The sequence below is a fragment of the Lacerta agilis genome, chromosome 6 (genome assembly GCF_009819535.1).
Source record: "Lacerta agilis isolate rLacAgi1 chromosome 6, rLacAgi1.pri, whole genome shotgun sequence".
In the NCBI taxonomy this organism is placed as follows: domain Eukaryota; kingdom Metazoa; phylum Chordata; class Lepidosauria; order Squamata; family Lacertidae; genus Lacerta; species Lacerta agilis.
The window spans coordinates 34,519,884-34,534,121 of NC_046317.1; the positions used below are offsets into that span (position 1 = coordinate 34,519,884).

Below are 14,238 nucleotides of genomic sequence, written 5' to 3' on the forward strand. Positions count from 1 at the left end.
ATACAAATTTATTTAAAAAAAACAAGTATTATTGTTTAAAATGGCTTTCTTGGTTAACTAAATAAAAAATTAAAAATCGCAAAAATATCTTTAAAAAGTCATAGGAAAAGGAGAGAGAAACCAAACTGACCCAGAAGTTAAAAACACAAAGGACATAAAATCTTGTTTGGTTTCCACAGCCACCAGGCCAGCTGGATAAAAATAAAATAAACATGGGGTCAGAATGAAGAACTCCTGTTGAGTAGAGAAATTCCACCCCACTTTGTGACCCACCCAGTTCTACTTCTGCCACCCACTAACAATGGAGTAACACAAAGGTCGCTCTGCCAGTGCAGTACAAACATGTCCCTTAAAAGGGAGCTTGCCAGTAGCAGTCAAGCAAATAGCCCTGAAACTTGGCATTATTTTGGTGATGGGATCAGCCAGCCCAGGGTCTTACTACCATCATGCAACAAACATCAGGCCCAATCACTGCTTCAGCAAGCTTACTGCCCGGTCTGCCCCCCCCCACCTTCTGCCAGAGCTACTAGGCAAGGCAGGGCTGTGTATGTGACACTAGCGCCATTGATCTGTAAAGCCCCACGGATGGTGTGGGGAAGTTTGGATTCTGCCCTCTTCCGTTTTATGGTCTAAAAATACAAACAAAACAGTTCTATAGCAAAATCAATATTTCCCCCACCTTTCAATTAACTTATTCATGAAAGTTAATAACTAAGATGAATGTTAAGGATTCCCTGTACTATTGGCTCTGTATGAGCAGCAGTTGTTAGCAGTATTTCCTGGGAAATCATTAGTCACACATTGTAGCTGACTCCTTTAGTTAAAGGTTGCTGAATCCTCCATATTGGAATTGCTATAAATAAACCTGATTGCGCTTTACTTAAATGCCAGGCCTGGGCAATACAATCTATAACATCTCATCATAGACTACTTGGTTCCACACTTAATTACCCCTTCACTTTCTACAGCTGCAAGTTGTATTTGGGCTGCATCTTTGTATTTCCAGTTGCACTAAACGTTGCACATCAGTAAAGACAGACACATATTTGCAGGCTTTGTCTGACAAACCGGACCAATCAATGGTCTGATCCTGTGATTGGCTGCATGAGCAAGCCAGTATTTAAAATAAGTAAAACTTAGAATATGGGGTGTTGCACTGAAATGATTGGCTAACCCAGGATAGGTGTACACTGTAGCTTAGTTGGTGCTCCTATGAGTTGATGGTGCTGCTGCTACTGCAAGTGTGGCATAATTACTTCATGCAAAGATTTTGCACAGAGCTGATAGATTAGGGCAGAGGGCAAATAGAACTGGTGACCATATGTCACTTTGTCAGCACTTCTTGCGTCTCAGATATTTGCCAGTTTCCTTTTGCAATGTGACTGCAGGTGACAATCAGCATAACAGGAAAAACTTGCCCCACTTGCAAGTGCAGGACTCCGTTCCCTGCAGTTTGCAACTGAGCAATGACTTCACCGATTTATTTATGTACTCAATTGATATATCACTTAATTTCAATTATCCCTAGGTGATGTACAAGTAACTCAGTACAATGATAAATACCAGCATCAAGACTGTAGCAGCATATCACAGGACTAGGACCATGAGGTCAAAACACAGTTTCCCAATGCTAGTCTCTGGACACAACCCTGTAGGCAGGAGTGAAGAAGCCACTGTAAAACAGTGCCCAATATCCATCCCCCAGAGCCAGTCCAGGAGGATATCATGGTTAAGTGTATCAAAAGCCACAAGAAACTGAGAAGCAGATGCACAGATGCATTACCTCTGTCCCACTCTCAACACAGGTAAACCATCAGGGTGACCAATCAAGTATCAGAAGTCTTCTGCTACTGCTCTCTCTTTTGCTATATTTGTATAAAAGCCCAGAGATTTTGAGATACTACCCATCCGTTCTGGGCAAGACAAATAGAAGTGCAGTTGAAATTACGTTCATCTCAGGACACAGCTGACTAAGAGATTTGAACATATAAGAAAGCTACTTTAAGGGGGGGGATCCATAATGTACTCGCAACATATTAAGTTTGTAACCTGCTGGATCATTAAAATCTATGTTTGCGTGTATCCTGTGTCTTATTGCAGTGTTTTTCAACCTTTTTTGGGCAAAGGCACACTTGTTTCATGAAAAAAATCACGAGGCACACCACCATTAGAAAATGTTAAAAAATTAACTCTGTGCCTATATTGACTATATATAAAGTAATTCTCTTGAACAGGAATCAAATAAACACAAAGAAAGTATTTTATAATTACTTTATTATGAAATAGTAAGTAAACAGAAATATGAAAAATTATAAAATACTTTATTCAGTGCGCAACCAGGGCCTGTTTGGCTGAACACAAAGCTGATATTCTGGCTGGAATTTTTCCCACGGCACACCAGGCAACATCTCGCGGCACACTAGTGTGCCACGGAACAGTGGTTGAAAAACACTGTCTTATTGTATAAACACACCTTATACAGCAACCTAACATCCTTCGTCTTGTTAAATATGGGTTTGCAGTCGATTTAGCAGCTAATGTTTTATAATTTTAAAACAGAGAGAATAAACCACTTTGTAAAACTAGTAGTCTCCAGTGAGCAAGTAAATATTTCTTTCCACCTTCTGTTAGCTGGTTTTACAATATTTATGTAGGTATGGAAACGACTTCTGTTAAGATTCCAAAATATCATAAAAGGTAAAGTAAATAGTCATTAAAAAGAACCAAAGAATGCAACATCATCTGCCCATTTCATGAGCTGCAGTGCTTGTCCAGAGTGGTGAACTGCCATTAAATGGTTGAAGGACATTACTGTGAAATGTTATGATGCTACTGCATTGTGGTTAGGCAGAGCTACTCAACAGAATCTTCAAATAATTGAATGGAAAACCAGAAGTGGTTCTTCTCTGGCTCAAATGATCCAGAATCATGGAGGATAAATTATTTGATTACTTCACCCTGGAGTATGGTGACCAGCTTAAAAATGGACTGCACAGGTTGAACTCCCAACTTGAGTTCAATCATCTGAACTTCTTCTATAGCAGTTGGAAACCCAGTTGAATAAGGTAAGGATGGAGAAACACTGAGAGAGGAAAAGTGGCAATTTTCAGTAGAGCAAGCAGTGTGTGACCACTGCAGGTGGGATGGCCTTTTAAAACAAGGTGCGAATACAGTGAGAAGGGAGTTCAGAAAGGCTCTGTTGTGCTAGCTTGTTGGTGTTAGCTTCTAAGTTGTATCCACCTTTGCTATTCCTCCTTGTTAAACTGCTTGCTGTTGTTATTATTTCTGCTAAAGCTGTTTTAAAAAAAATACTCAGTGCCCCTCCAACACCATTTATTCAAACTTATCGCTCTTCCATTTCTCAGCCACCTCCTGCGAGAGAGATAAAGGATGTGGAATCCTCCAATATTCCATAGTGCCTTAACAGACTGTACTTCACTCCTGGTGCCATGTGTTGTCTTCAATGTGAATTTTCAGCTTCCACGTAGTAAATTATTAACAATCAAACACGCGTATACGGACAACACCCACCGCCTGAATTTAATCTTCTCCAACTGAACAAGCTGTCAGGCATGCTCTTAAAGATACAAGAGCATAGATCATCATGGGATGTGTGCACAAAGGGGGCTGCAGAATAGGAAAAAAGGACGAGGCATGGCAATTTGGGGTAGTCTGTGTGCAAGAGTGTGTTGATAAAAGATAAGGAGGGCAAGGGGGTGAATGTGATAATGGGATTTGTATGCAAGGGAGACCGCAGGAAAAGAAAGGGGGGAGGCATGGAAATGGGGGTGAAGATGAAAGCAGATGCATGAAAATGTCTGCAGAATATATTCAGCTGGGTTGCCCAGTGGCGCAATACAATAAAAGGTTACACTTTTAGGGTGTAAAGAAGAGTTGCTGTGCCTTGGTTTTCAAATTGCTAGGCCTTTGGCTTTGACCCAGAAAATTGTAAGCACATGGGCTTTTTATAGACAACTACAGGAAGTTCAAGATCCATTTCAGCACATTTCTTTTTACTTGATATATAATTATGAGTACCCTGTGGAACCCAGGTTTTCTGCATTATAGCAATTGCTTTTAATTCCTGGGCTAAAACAAATCTATATTGTGTGCCTAGAAAACTCTCTGGCCCAGAGTTTAATACCAGCAAAGTTTCCCACCCTAAATTTTCAATGTATAAATATCTCTTTTTAATCAGCATTAAGTCTGGTGAGAAAGTATTGTCTGCTATTGCTCATACCAAGTTCACAGCAAAATTATCCTCTATCCTTTGATGCCATAATCTATAGTAGGGCAACTTATTTAATTGCACAAAATAATGAGCAATATCTTGAGTTCTGCAGATTAATCAGGCTGAGTGTTGAGTAAGGGGCTTGCTCCTGAAACCATTAAGAATGTATTATTATCAGTCTTAAAATGATATGTGGAAGCACCTAGGCTCTTCTAGGTGCTGTGCAGATTTCAGATTACACTCAGGGATGATATGATGAAGAAGCATGCAAAAGTCAACTACTCAATTAAAAACAATAATAAAATCTAGGTATCTTCTAGATCTCAAGTAAAAAAAGAGAGGATAATTTAACAGTAGTGACACAAAGTTAAATCTAGTCATGCCTTTAATGCCCCTATGAAGTAGAAAAATCCCGAAACGTGCATATTAATAGGACTTAATTGTCAGAAGTACAGATAGGCAGGCAGCAAATACCAGATAAAGAGCGTGTGATCTTTAAAGTTAAAGCAGAGCCAGCAAAAGCCAAGGTTTTAATCCAGACTAATGAGTCCCCTTCTGTGACCTTGATCTGTAGCCAACATGGGTCTCCTTAGCCAACATTAAGGATATCTCTTCAATTCAACCAATTCTGAAGATGAGAACAGAATGCCAGAAGTCTGTGGCATTGGCTATCCTGGAAGAAAAGTTAAAAGCATTTACTATTATTGTTACATGTTAACTGTGGGCCAATTGTAGTTAAGCACTACCAGTACTGGGATAAAACAGGTGATAATGTAGATGCATGGGGTAAGTGGGATTCCTGCAAGTGGAATGTCACTCATGGGACATTCCCACCTGAGGAAGGGAGGGAAAGGTGGGCTTAGGAAAGTCTTATACTCAGACCATTGGGTCCATTAAGTTAAGTATTGGCTCACATGAATTTCAGAGGACGTTCCTAGTCCTACCTGGAGAGGCCAGGGATTGAACCTGGGGAGTTTCTGCATGCAAATAATGTGCTCTACTTCTGAGCTATGGCCTGCCCCTGTCACCACAGGCACCATCTGAGAGGTGCACGTGCCAACCCGCTAGCAGGGATGCTCCTTGTGACCGAATTCTATGCTGCTTTCTTCTGGGAATGCCCTCTAGATATTTTTGACTACAAATCCCATCAGCCCCAGTCAGATGGTAGTTGAGTTCAAAACATTTGGAGGGCACAAGTTTGGGGGGTGGCTGCTCTGGGATATAAACACTGCTGGAAAAGTTGCAAGCTGTGCTACCTCATCAACAATATGCAAGAACCAACCAGAACAAAGTCCATATTTGAGCAGAGTCTGCAAACTGACCCCATGGCTACATCAGATTATTTTTTCTTCGTTCTCGTTACCCCCCCCCCCTGCTTTGTGCAAAAGCTTGTTTGACGAAGGGGACAGGAGAACTCAAAGGACCTCTGTGACATTTTGGTTGGTTAAAAAAATGATATTGCCCAATTGGAGTACTTTTAAGTGTGTTAGTGTAACAAAAGCTTTGCACATGTGGCAGTGAGTATCAAAATCTGTAGCTTTTGGATTGATGAGGACATGTGTAAAAAGTATAAAGCTGAGCAGCAGATGGATCAGGTAAACCAGAACTGTTAAACTTAAAAGGCTGGCCAGAACACTTTCACCCTAGTTCTTAGTACATCCCCTTCCCAACCCGCTTCAGATTTTCCGAGTTCACTGGCTTTCCCATCAATTCATCGGTATAAATTTATTCTTTTCCTTGGCTTATGCTCCCGAGTACCCTTTCTCCCCCTCCTTCCCCTCCAGGACACCATAAGGTTGCATTGCAGCTGCCCATGTGCCTTCTCCCTTTCCCTCGATAACAGAAAGGAGTAAGGTCATTTCAAACTCTCTGTTGATGCACCATCTAAAAACTGCCCTTGAAGAGGCTCAGCCTGCTCTGATTTAGTAATGCTAACTTGTTCTGACCCTTCTCAACTGCAATACCTGTTTCAGAGTTTATAAAGTCTGAAAGATACACATCTCCATCACTGTGAATGGCAGGAATGGATCCAAGCTGCGTGCTGCACAAGTGTAGGGTATACATTTCCAGGCTGTTTTTTGTGACACACACACACACACACACACACACAGTGTCAGGAGAGCCACAGCAGAGAGGACACCTACAGAGGTTAGCTCGTTTGTCATGTGCCTCTGTTATGTATTTGCTGCTGCTCTCCTTGCAAGGAGAGTCCATGTCAGTCCGTGTTACTGGATTCCTGTAAAGTCCACACGTATCAGAAAACGGTGCCTTCCACATGCACTCTCCATAGCAGTATTTCATGAAGTGAGACACGAAGATGACACAGTTGGGGGAAATGACCTAATGTTTGAAGACTCTATGCAATCTACTTCTGAGCTGAAATGAGAATTTTCTGAAAAAAGGTTATGTCCAGTTAATGTCAAAATGAACTTTTCAAAAGTGAACTCACACATCCATACTTTATATACAGTTTATTCCACTAGAGGTTGTAATTTTATACATAGTATAAAGGGGATCCTGGTAGCACAAGCATCCTTACTTTACCATACTGCTTAAGAACCATTTTTTACATATTAAGTATTAGGTACCCTATAATTAAAACATTATCTAGAGATCTTGTAAAAAAAAACAACCACCAAACCAAAACCCTACATATAAATGGATGTTTTATCATATGCACAGTGCAAGAATGTTTTCATAATATTTGAATCACAATGAACAAAATGCTGTGATTTAAAACTAATTGAAAATTATGATGGCCCATGTGCCACCCATCAGATGATGCTAATCACTAAAGCAGTATTAAATTCCAGATAAAGGTGACAAGGGGCTCATCCTTAGGGTTCCAAAATAAACCTTTCACAATAGCCCAAAACTTTACAAAGCTTCCCATCTACCTCCCCATGGGTTGACCTACCCATTTAGTGAATGTGAAAAGGGTCAGAAACAGACCATGGGGGTGGAAAGCAACTGGTGCCCTTACACTTAGGGAAGGGCTTTTGATCCAGCAGACATCTGCCGCAATAGAATCCCACCACCACCAAATCATCCTTACACCATCTTATAGGTAAAGGTAAAGGATTCCTGGACGGTTAAGTCCAGTCAAAGGTGACTATGGGGTTGCGGTGCTCATCTCACTTCAGACCGAGGGAGCTGGCGTTTGTCCACATACAGCTTTCTGGGTCACATGGCCAGCATGACTGAACCACTTCTGGCACAATGGAACACTGTGACGAAGCTAGAACGCACAGAAATGCCGTTTACCTTCCCGCTGCAGCGGTACCTATTTATCTACTTGCACTGGCATGCTTTCGAACTGCTAGGTTGGCAGGAGCTGGAACAGAGTGACGAGAGCTCACCCTGTCACGGGGTTTCGAACCGCCAACCTTCTAATCGGCATGCCTAAGAGGCTCAGTGGTTTAGATCACAGTGCCACCCGCGACCCTATAACACCAGGGTTCCCCAACACTCTAGAGCTAATTTCAGGGGTCACTAGGGCGGGGTGAGGAGGGGAAGAGAGGGGGCTGGGTTAGCAGAAATTGCTTCTCCTCTTCTTCTCCAACCAGAGGTGTCCATTGAATCACCACCCCTTCCACAAACATAAGGTCACCAAATTATTTCGCCAGTCTTGAATAGTGTTTAAACACTGCATTATCACTGTGCATGGAAGCAAATCCTGCCCAGGTCTGAGAATGAACAGGATGGAGTGTGGGGACAGGTTTCCTCAGTGCTTTAGCCAGGAGACTTGATATCCCGCCTCCCCACATTAAAATATATATTTATATATAAAAATACTGTGTTATAAACCATCTTCAAAGTGTACAAAATGACCATGGAAACCAAACCTCAATCATGTAAACAAATCAGCTCACAATTTCTTCATTTTCCCTTTATAGCATGGTGCGGGGGGGGGGGGAGAATATTTCATTCAAAGGGGTGGCAAGTCTTCTTGACAAGAACCACAACTTCACCAACACAAATAAAACATAGACTGCATTCATGGAGAGCATCTGATGCTTTAAAAAAAATCTTCCTCTCCCTCAGAGTTCATGAATGTTTTGAGTTCAATAAATAGTACAAAAATAATCCTTTATTTAAAAAAATCTTGAGATGCACTGTCCCAGGTCCCATACAGCAATTTGTAAGCGAAAGGAACGTTTTTTTGTTCTTTAAAAACAACCCACAAAAAAGCCTCAACAAATGGAAACCTCGTGGCAATGTCTATTTCTGGAACTGGCACTTTCTTTGTTTCTGGCTGCAAAGATTTCTGTTCTTCCAGTTAAGGAAATAAACTCTCTCTCTTTCTCTCTCCTTTGTCTGAGCACACTCTCTTCTTGGCTCAGACCAACAGGGTTCAAAAGGCTCCGTTTACTGTATAAACCTTCCTTCCTGTGTTTGGAGGCCGAACATTCCTACTATTCCATTTTATTGAATGTTATGGCAGGTTCATTCATCATGCTAATTTCTCTTCCACTTCAGAGCCAACCTTACATTTTGGAAATGTAAAGTTTTCATGTGAAACGAGTCCAATGAAGTTAGTCAAAACCATGCCTCGTAATGGTATAAACGTCAAGTCTCCTCTCAGCTGCATTTTTCCCCTCCCAAGGCCAGAGGCCATTAGCATTCCGCATCTACAGTATGTACTGTGACCGCAGCCTGTAAGTGGTGACTGTGATGAAGTGCTGGGTGATGCAACCTGTAGTGGTGGAACTTGTGACTCAAGAGGGCAGCAGTCTGAGGAGGGGTATCCAGGTCTAAATCTTCATCGTGATTGCCCACGTCTACACCAGCTGACAATGGGTCATTATTGCAGGGAGGGTTTTCGCTGTCCTCCTGGGGACTCATAGTACTGTAGCCTGGAAAACATAAAGCCATATTGGTAAGAAGCGATGATTGTATATAGGCAAACAACAACAACAAACTCAGAAATGCAAAGTGCTCAATTCCCCAAGCTTCCATTTACACCACTAAAATAATGCACCCAAAATGCAGCAATCCTAAATGCCGCTTGGGTGTTGGTATTTATTATTTGTTAAATAACATAGCAATACAAGGAACCTGGTTGGAGCCAGTATGATGTACTGAATCTCTCTTTGGATAGAAGACCCATCGTTGCCTGAGCAAATGCAATTTGTTCAATACTGTAACTGAGACACAACGGCATTATCTCTAAGAAAACAAAACCAAAATAAGTAACAATTTAAGATCCCCTATGGGATCTCATTTGTGTTTCCTTTTATCTGCACTGATGCTTTGGGGCCTTTATCTGCCTTTCAGTTACTGGCAACATTGACTGGAACCAGCACCATTAAAATCCACAGTTTGAGGGGATATTTCAGCCAATTTGTCTGTCTGCACTTAAGTAAGCTTTTGAAGTCAGCTACAAAGAGTGGGGGAAAGCCCTAAATATGATTGGTGGGGGGGGGGGGGAGAGAGAGAGAAGAAGGTGAGCAACGTCCAATAACATTGCCACCCAATAATATATGGAAATGTACACATACTCTGTAAATATACGAGCAGGCAGGAAATAGTTTTCAATAACAATTCAATTTTTAAAAATAATAGTATTAGGCAAAGAAGGTGAGACATATGCCTACTTGTTAGAAGTCTTCAGATTTTGCACTGCAAAATTTAATTCAGTGCAGTACCTTACAAATAAACTTGGACAGTGTGACATTTTGCATAAATCAACAACAAAAACAGCTTCATACACCCAGCATAAACCACTCCCCTGTGAAAGATTTTTGTTATTACCAAAATCAGTGAGAAACAGTAATAGCATGTAACAGCATGTAACAGTTCGCTGGAATGCTGGTCTTCCGCCTGCTTCCTAACAGTCCATGACCACGAAGCCACAAAAAGTGTTGCGAAATGGCCTGCTTACTCTTTTTTTTTTTTTTTTTTAAAAAGCTGTTTCTAGTTAAGCCAATCAGGCAAATATTTCCTCCAAAACTGTCAGTGTTTGGCAGTCTCAAGGGCCACATAGATGGGTCTGTATGGTGGCACCAGGCAACCAAGTTTGAGATTTTTTCATCCCTGCTTTTTGGCAATAATACTGTAGGGTGATAAATGCAAGAAAGGCAAGGTTTATTTGCAACATTTGGTGACAGGGGTTGTCTTCCTGCTTGTGATTGTGCTTACTATTATGCAATATATCACCCTCTTAAGTTGTTCTAGACTTACTTGATTCTGCCTTGCTCCCCTTCAAACACAATACTACAATCTCCAACCTGTATTTAGTACTTTTGTTACGAAACAGCAGACCCCTTAATATACTATCAGCATGCTACTTTGGAACCATTTTTCACATACTGGGTTATGAAATGCATCTCATTTTAAAGGGGGGTTATCTTTAGAAAAGCTAGTGGACGCTATAAATTGTCTGAAGTAAGGAATTACAGAGATGCGTTTGGAAGGTGGACACTCTCTAATCTTGTGCCAGTCTCTCTGATTAAAAGGAAACAGGAGAAAGGGGAACGTCTGCCATGTAGATGCCCCAAGGATCCATTTCAGAGCAGCAAACAGGATGAGAAACGCAGATGACATGTTTACAGTCATAAAACAAGGCACCCAAGTTGGACACACCCAAAGTCACAAGCTATTGTTCAAGGTCCTTGACTACTTTATGTTGCTTCTGGAAACAGACTGATAAAAAGAAATCATGCAGTGTTCCAGGGCCACTAAACACATAGAATTTTTAGGCATAACCTTAAATACACCATTGGGCATACAATTAAATAAAAAAAGCAAAAGTATTGTGGCAGCTTTCACAAACTTATTATGGCATAATATGGCATAAGCATTTATGGACTACTGTCCAAAAGCAGCTTGCCAGGTGGGTCAGAGCTGCCAGGCTACTTTTCCCAATTGGTTGCTCTTGCTTACTGAGGGGGTGGGGTGAGGAAATGGGGAGATCAGCATGGTGCAAACACAACAGCAGAGCCAATCTGGTGCTCATGCCAGCGCATTTGCACTGTGATGACCTTGCCGCCACCGTGCCATTCCTTCTCTTCTTCCCAGTAAGCAGAAATGGTCCACTTGCTGGAAATTTAGTGTAGTGGCTCCACCCCACCCGGCAAACCGCTTCTGCTACACTCCACTTCATTAGATGTATGAAGTTTTATTGTGAATTACAGGAACGTGTATATGTGGTGTGAGGCGAGAATTGTAAATGGTGAGGTCAGAGGAAAATGAAAGGCAGAAAGTGCACGGACAGCGATAATTCCATAACTGACAGTGGTCATTCACAAAACAGTAGTTGGTGATAACACAAGGAGTCTGTCTGAGCAACAGCTACTATTTTGTGAATTAGCACTATTCATGATGTAATAATCACTGTCTCTGAACTTTCTGTGTTTCATTTCCTTCTGACTTCATTGTTTAACATCACCCCTAAAAACTTATGTATACCTGTAACTCAGGATCTGGCTGCATACCTGTAACCAACTAAACCCACTGTAATATGGAAACACTGATGCGGTATAGTCCTCTCAAATACCTGTATTGCCTCAGAATACACACAGGGGGACTTCCGGCGGCGACGCCATCGCCGGGTGGTCGAAGGCTGCTTCGGGTCCGAAGCGCCTTGTCCATCCCGGGGGTTAGGAGCCGCGCTACCGCAGCGCGCGGCTCCGGTTGGGGTGCGGGAAGAGCGTCCCGCACCCTGGGCTCCCCGGCTGCGCCCGCGGAGGCTCTGAACCCTTCCCTTGCCCCCCCTGTAAAGGGGGAGTGGGGGTGAAGGGCAAACGGAGCCGGGCTTCGGGGACATGCCCCAACCGGGATGCAAATGCGGCGACAGAGCCCGCGGTGAGCGTCCAAGTTCTACCTGTGAAGAATGGAGCTAAAAGAACCCGGTGGTCGTGAGTAAAGAATTTGATTAGAAATTGTGCTTTTGGAACGATCCGGGGGGAAGGAGAATGGCAGCCTGCCCTCCCTCCCTTCGAGCTCAAGAATCTAACCAGTTTGACCGATTGCTGCTACAGAACTGGTTACAATGTATTTAAAATTGACACAGGAGACTGGCAAACGTTTCTTTTGGGAAGTTAACTAGAGGAAAATATCTCCTTTTAAAGTTGCGGTATTTGCGCTCCAGTTCAGGAAAATGGCGACGAACAAAGAGGGGAGTAGAAATATGATACCCACTTCCTCCTCCTCTGCCAGTATGCTGGGTTTCGTCCTTGAACTGGCACTGAACTCTGGACTAACGGACGAACAGAGACTCACTGCCTTGAAGGTGGAACTGCTTTATAGAAAAGTCAAAGTCTTGTGTGGGGGTCTGAAATGGAACCAATTGCCCACAGAGGAGGCTTACAAAACTTTTGATACTTTGGAAGAAAGCCTTGCCAAAGAGTTGAGAGGATGGATGCAAAGATGGAGTGAAATGAATGAGCTACTTCGGAGAAGAAATTCGCTTTTTGGGGGTGGCAGCCCCAAGGCGACGTTAAGATTTCGTATATCCAGTCCCCGAGGTGTGAGCTCGGGGGCCAGGGACAGAGAATTAAGGTATTTACAAGAAGAAAAGGAATGTTACAAAGAACCGAAGAAGCTGAGAGATGATGAGATGGACGCCTCTGAACTCGCGGCAAGGAGAGGTTTGGACTGTGCCTGGATCTGTGGACGCTTGGAGAGGGAAGAGATATGGAAGTTCAGTGCTGATGCCATTAGGAGAAGAATAATGGACAGAGGGGGTGTGGGGTGAAGCATTAAGTAAAATTTTATGCAGCCCGATATGGTAAATTGAAATTGGAGGGTGAATACTGTCAACAACTTTTTGTTATATTTCTTATTTGAACATGAAAGGAGATATTTCAAGTTTTTATGTTACTAGCAGCAACCTTAAGGATAGAAGAGATAGATTAGATGTGAATGATTTGAGAAGATTTATGAGGTGGAGTATAAGCAAAGTGAATTTAAGTGGATTAAGTTTATGGATTTAGAAGATTAAATGGTGAGGTATTATTATGATGATGCATTTTTAGCAACTGTTGAAGATATAATTGAATGTAATTATACAATTGTAGTTAATGTTTTTTTTTGTAGGAGAAATGGTTATAAAATAGACTAAGGATACAAACTCGAAGGTGAAAAGGCAGGGGAAGTCAAAAGTCAAGATATGGAATTAGAAATTTTTTTTTTTTCTAGAAAGATGCAATAAGAAAGCTTGACATTGTTTGTATTTGTTTTATTTGTTCTGCATTTGTTTATTGTAGGTGTGGGTGTGGGTATATGTTTGTTATAGAAAAATGCCAATAAATTCTTACAGAATACACACAGGGGACCAGCATTATACTTCCTATTGGATGTCAAATATACAACACAGGTTTACATTTTTTTCCCGTTCCCTTTTTATTTGTTCTAACGAACAAAACAGAACATGTTTTATATTTATTTAAAATGTGCTAAAAACATGTATGTCTAACTAGTGTGGCACTGCAATGTTTCCTCATTCAAATTCTGATTTTGTCCACCAGGCACTGATAAAATGTGCCACATTCTTTTACTAGACTATTATTGCTATTGTCATTATTTACCACTTTTTTCCTCTCCAACCTGCAAGCACTGAAGAGGCATATGGATTCAAATACCTAAATAACAGCATATTGTTGCAAGCAATATCTTTACTTCTGCTTGGTGGTGGGTAACTTTGGAGGTAACTGAAAAGTGCTAGCACTTTCCCCATGACTGTACCACCTTGGCATTTACTGGTTTCCCTTCTTTAGGTTAGACTTCTTCCTGAAACACATACTGTCCAGGTAGACACAGATTATATTTGGGGGAACACAATCAAATAAGCAAGTGCCTCATGTGTGTTCTGAGATGTGTATTCTGAGTCTTAATCAGCACTTCATTTCATGTACTGGGTGGAGATGTTGTCATCTAGAAACATCCAAGGACTCCAAGAAATAAAATACAAACACAGTCCTCTCCCTGTCCCCACATTTAGCAACATAACATACCCGTATTTATAGTAAAAGTGACACGAAGATACAGCTGACAACGCTGGCAGA

The 14,238-nt window shown here is 41.7% G+C and overlaps 1 protein-coding gene across 1 annotated transcript in view; it reads right to left on the reverse strand.

The window, feature by feature from the left end:
* Window positions 1-8,258: 8,258 nt before the first annotated feature.
* Window positions 8,259-14,238, reverse strand: part of CACHD1 (cache domain containing 1) — a 132,478-nt gene continuing 126,498 nt past the window's right edge. Inside the window, exon 27 of the mRNA XM_033151889.1 lies at window positions 8,259-9,087. Within this exon, the coding sequence (XP_033007780.1) occupies window positions 8,849-9,087 (239 nt within the window). The 3' untranslated portion in view covers window positions 8,259-8,848. The remainder of the gene's footprint in view (window positions 9,088-14,238) is intronic.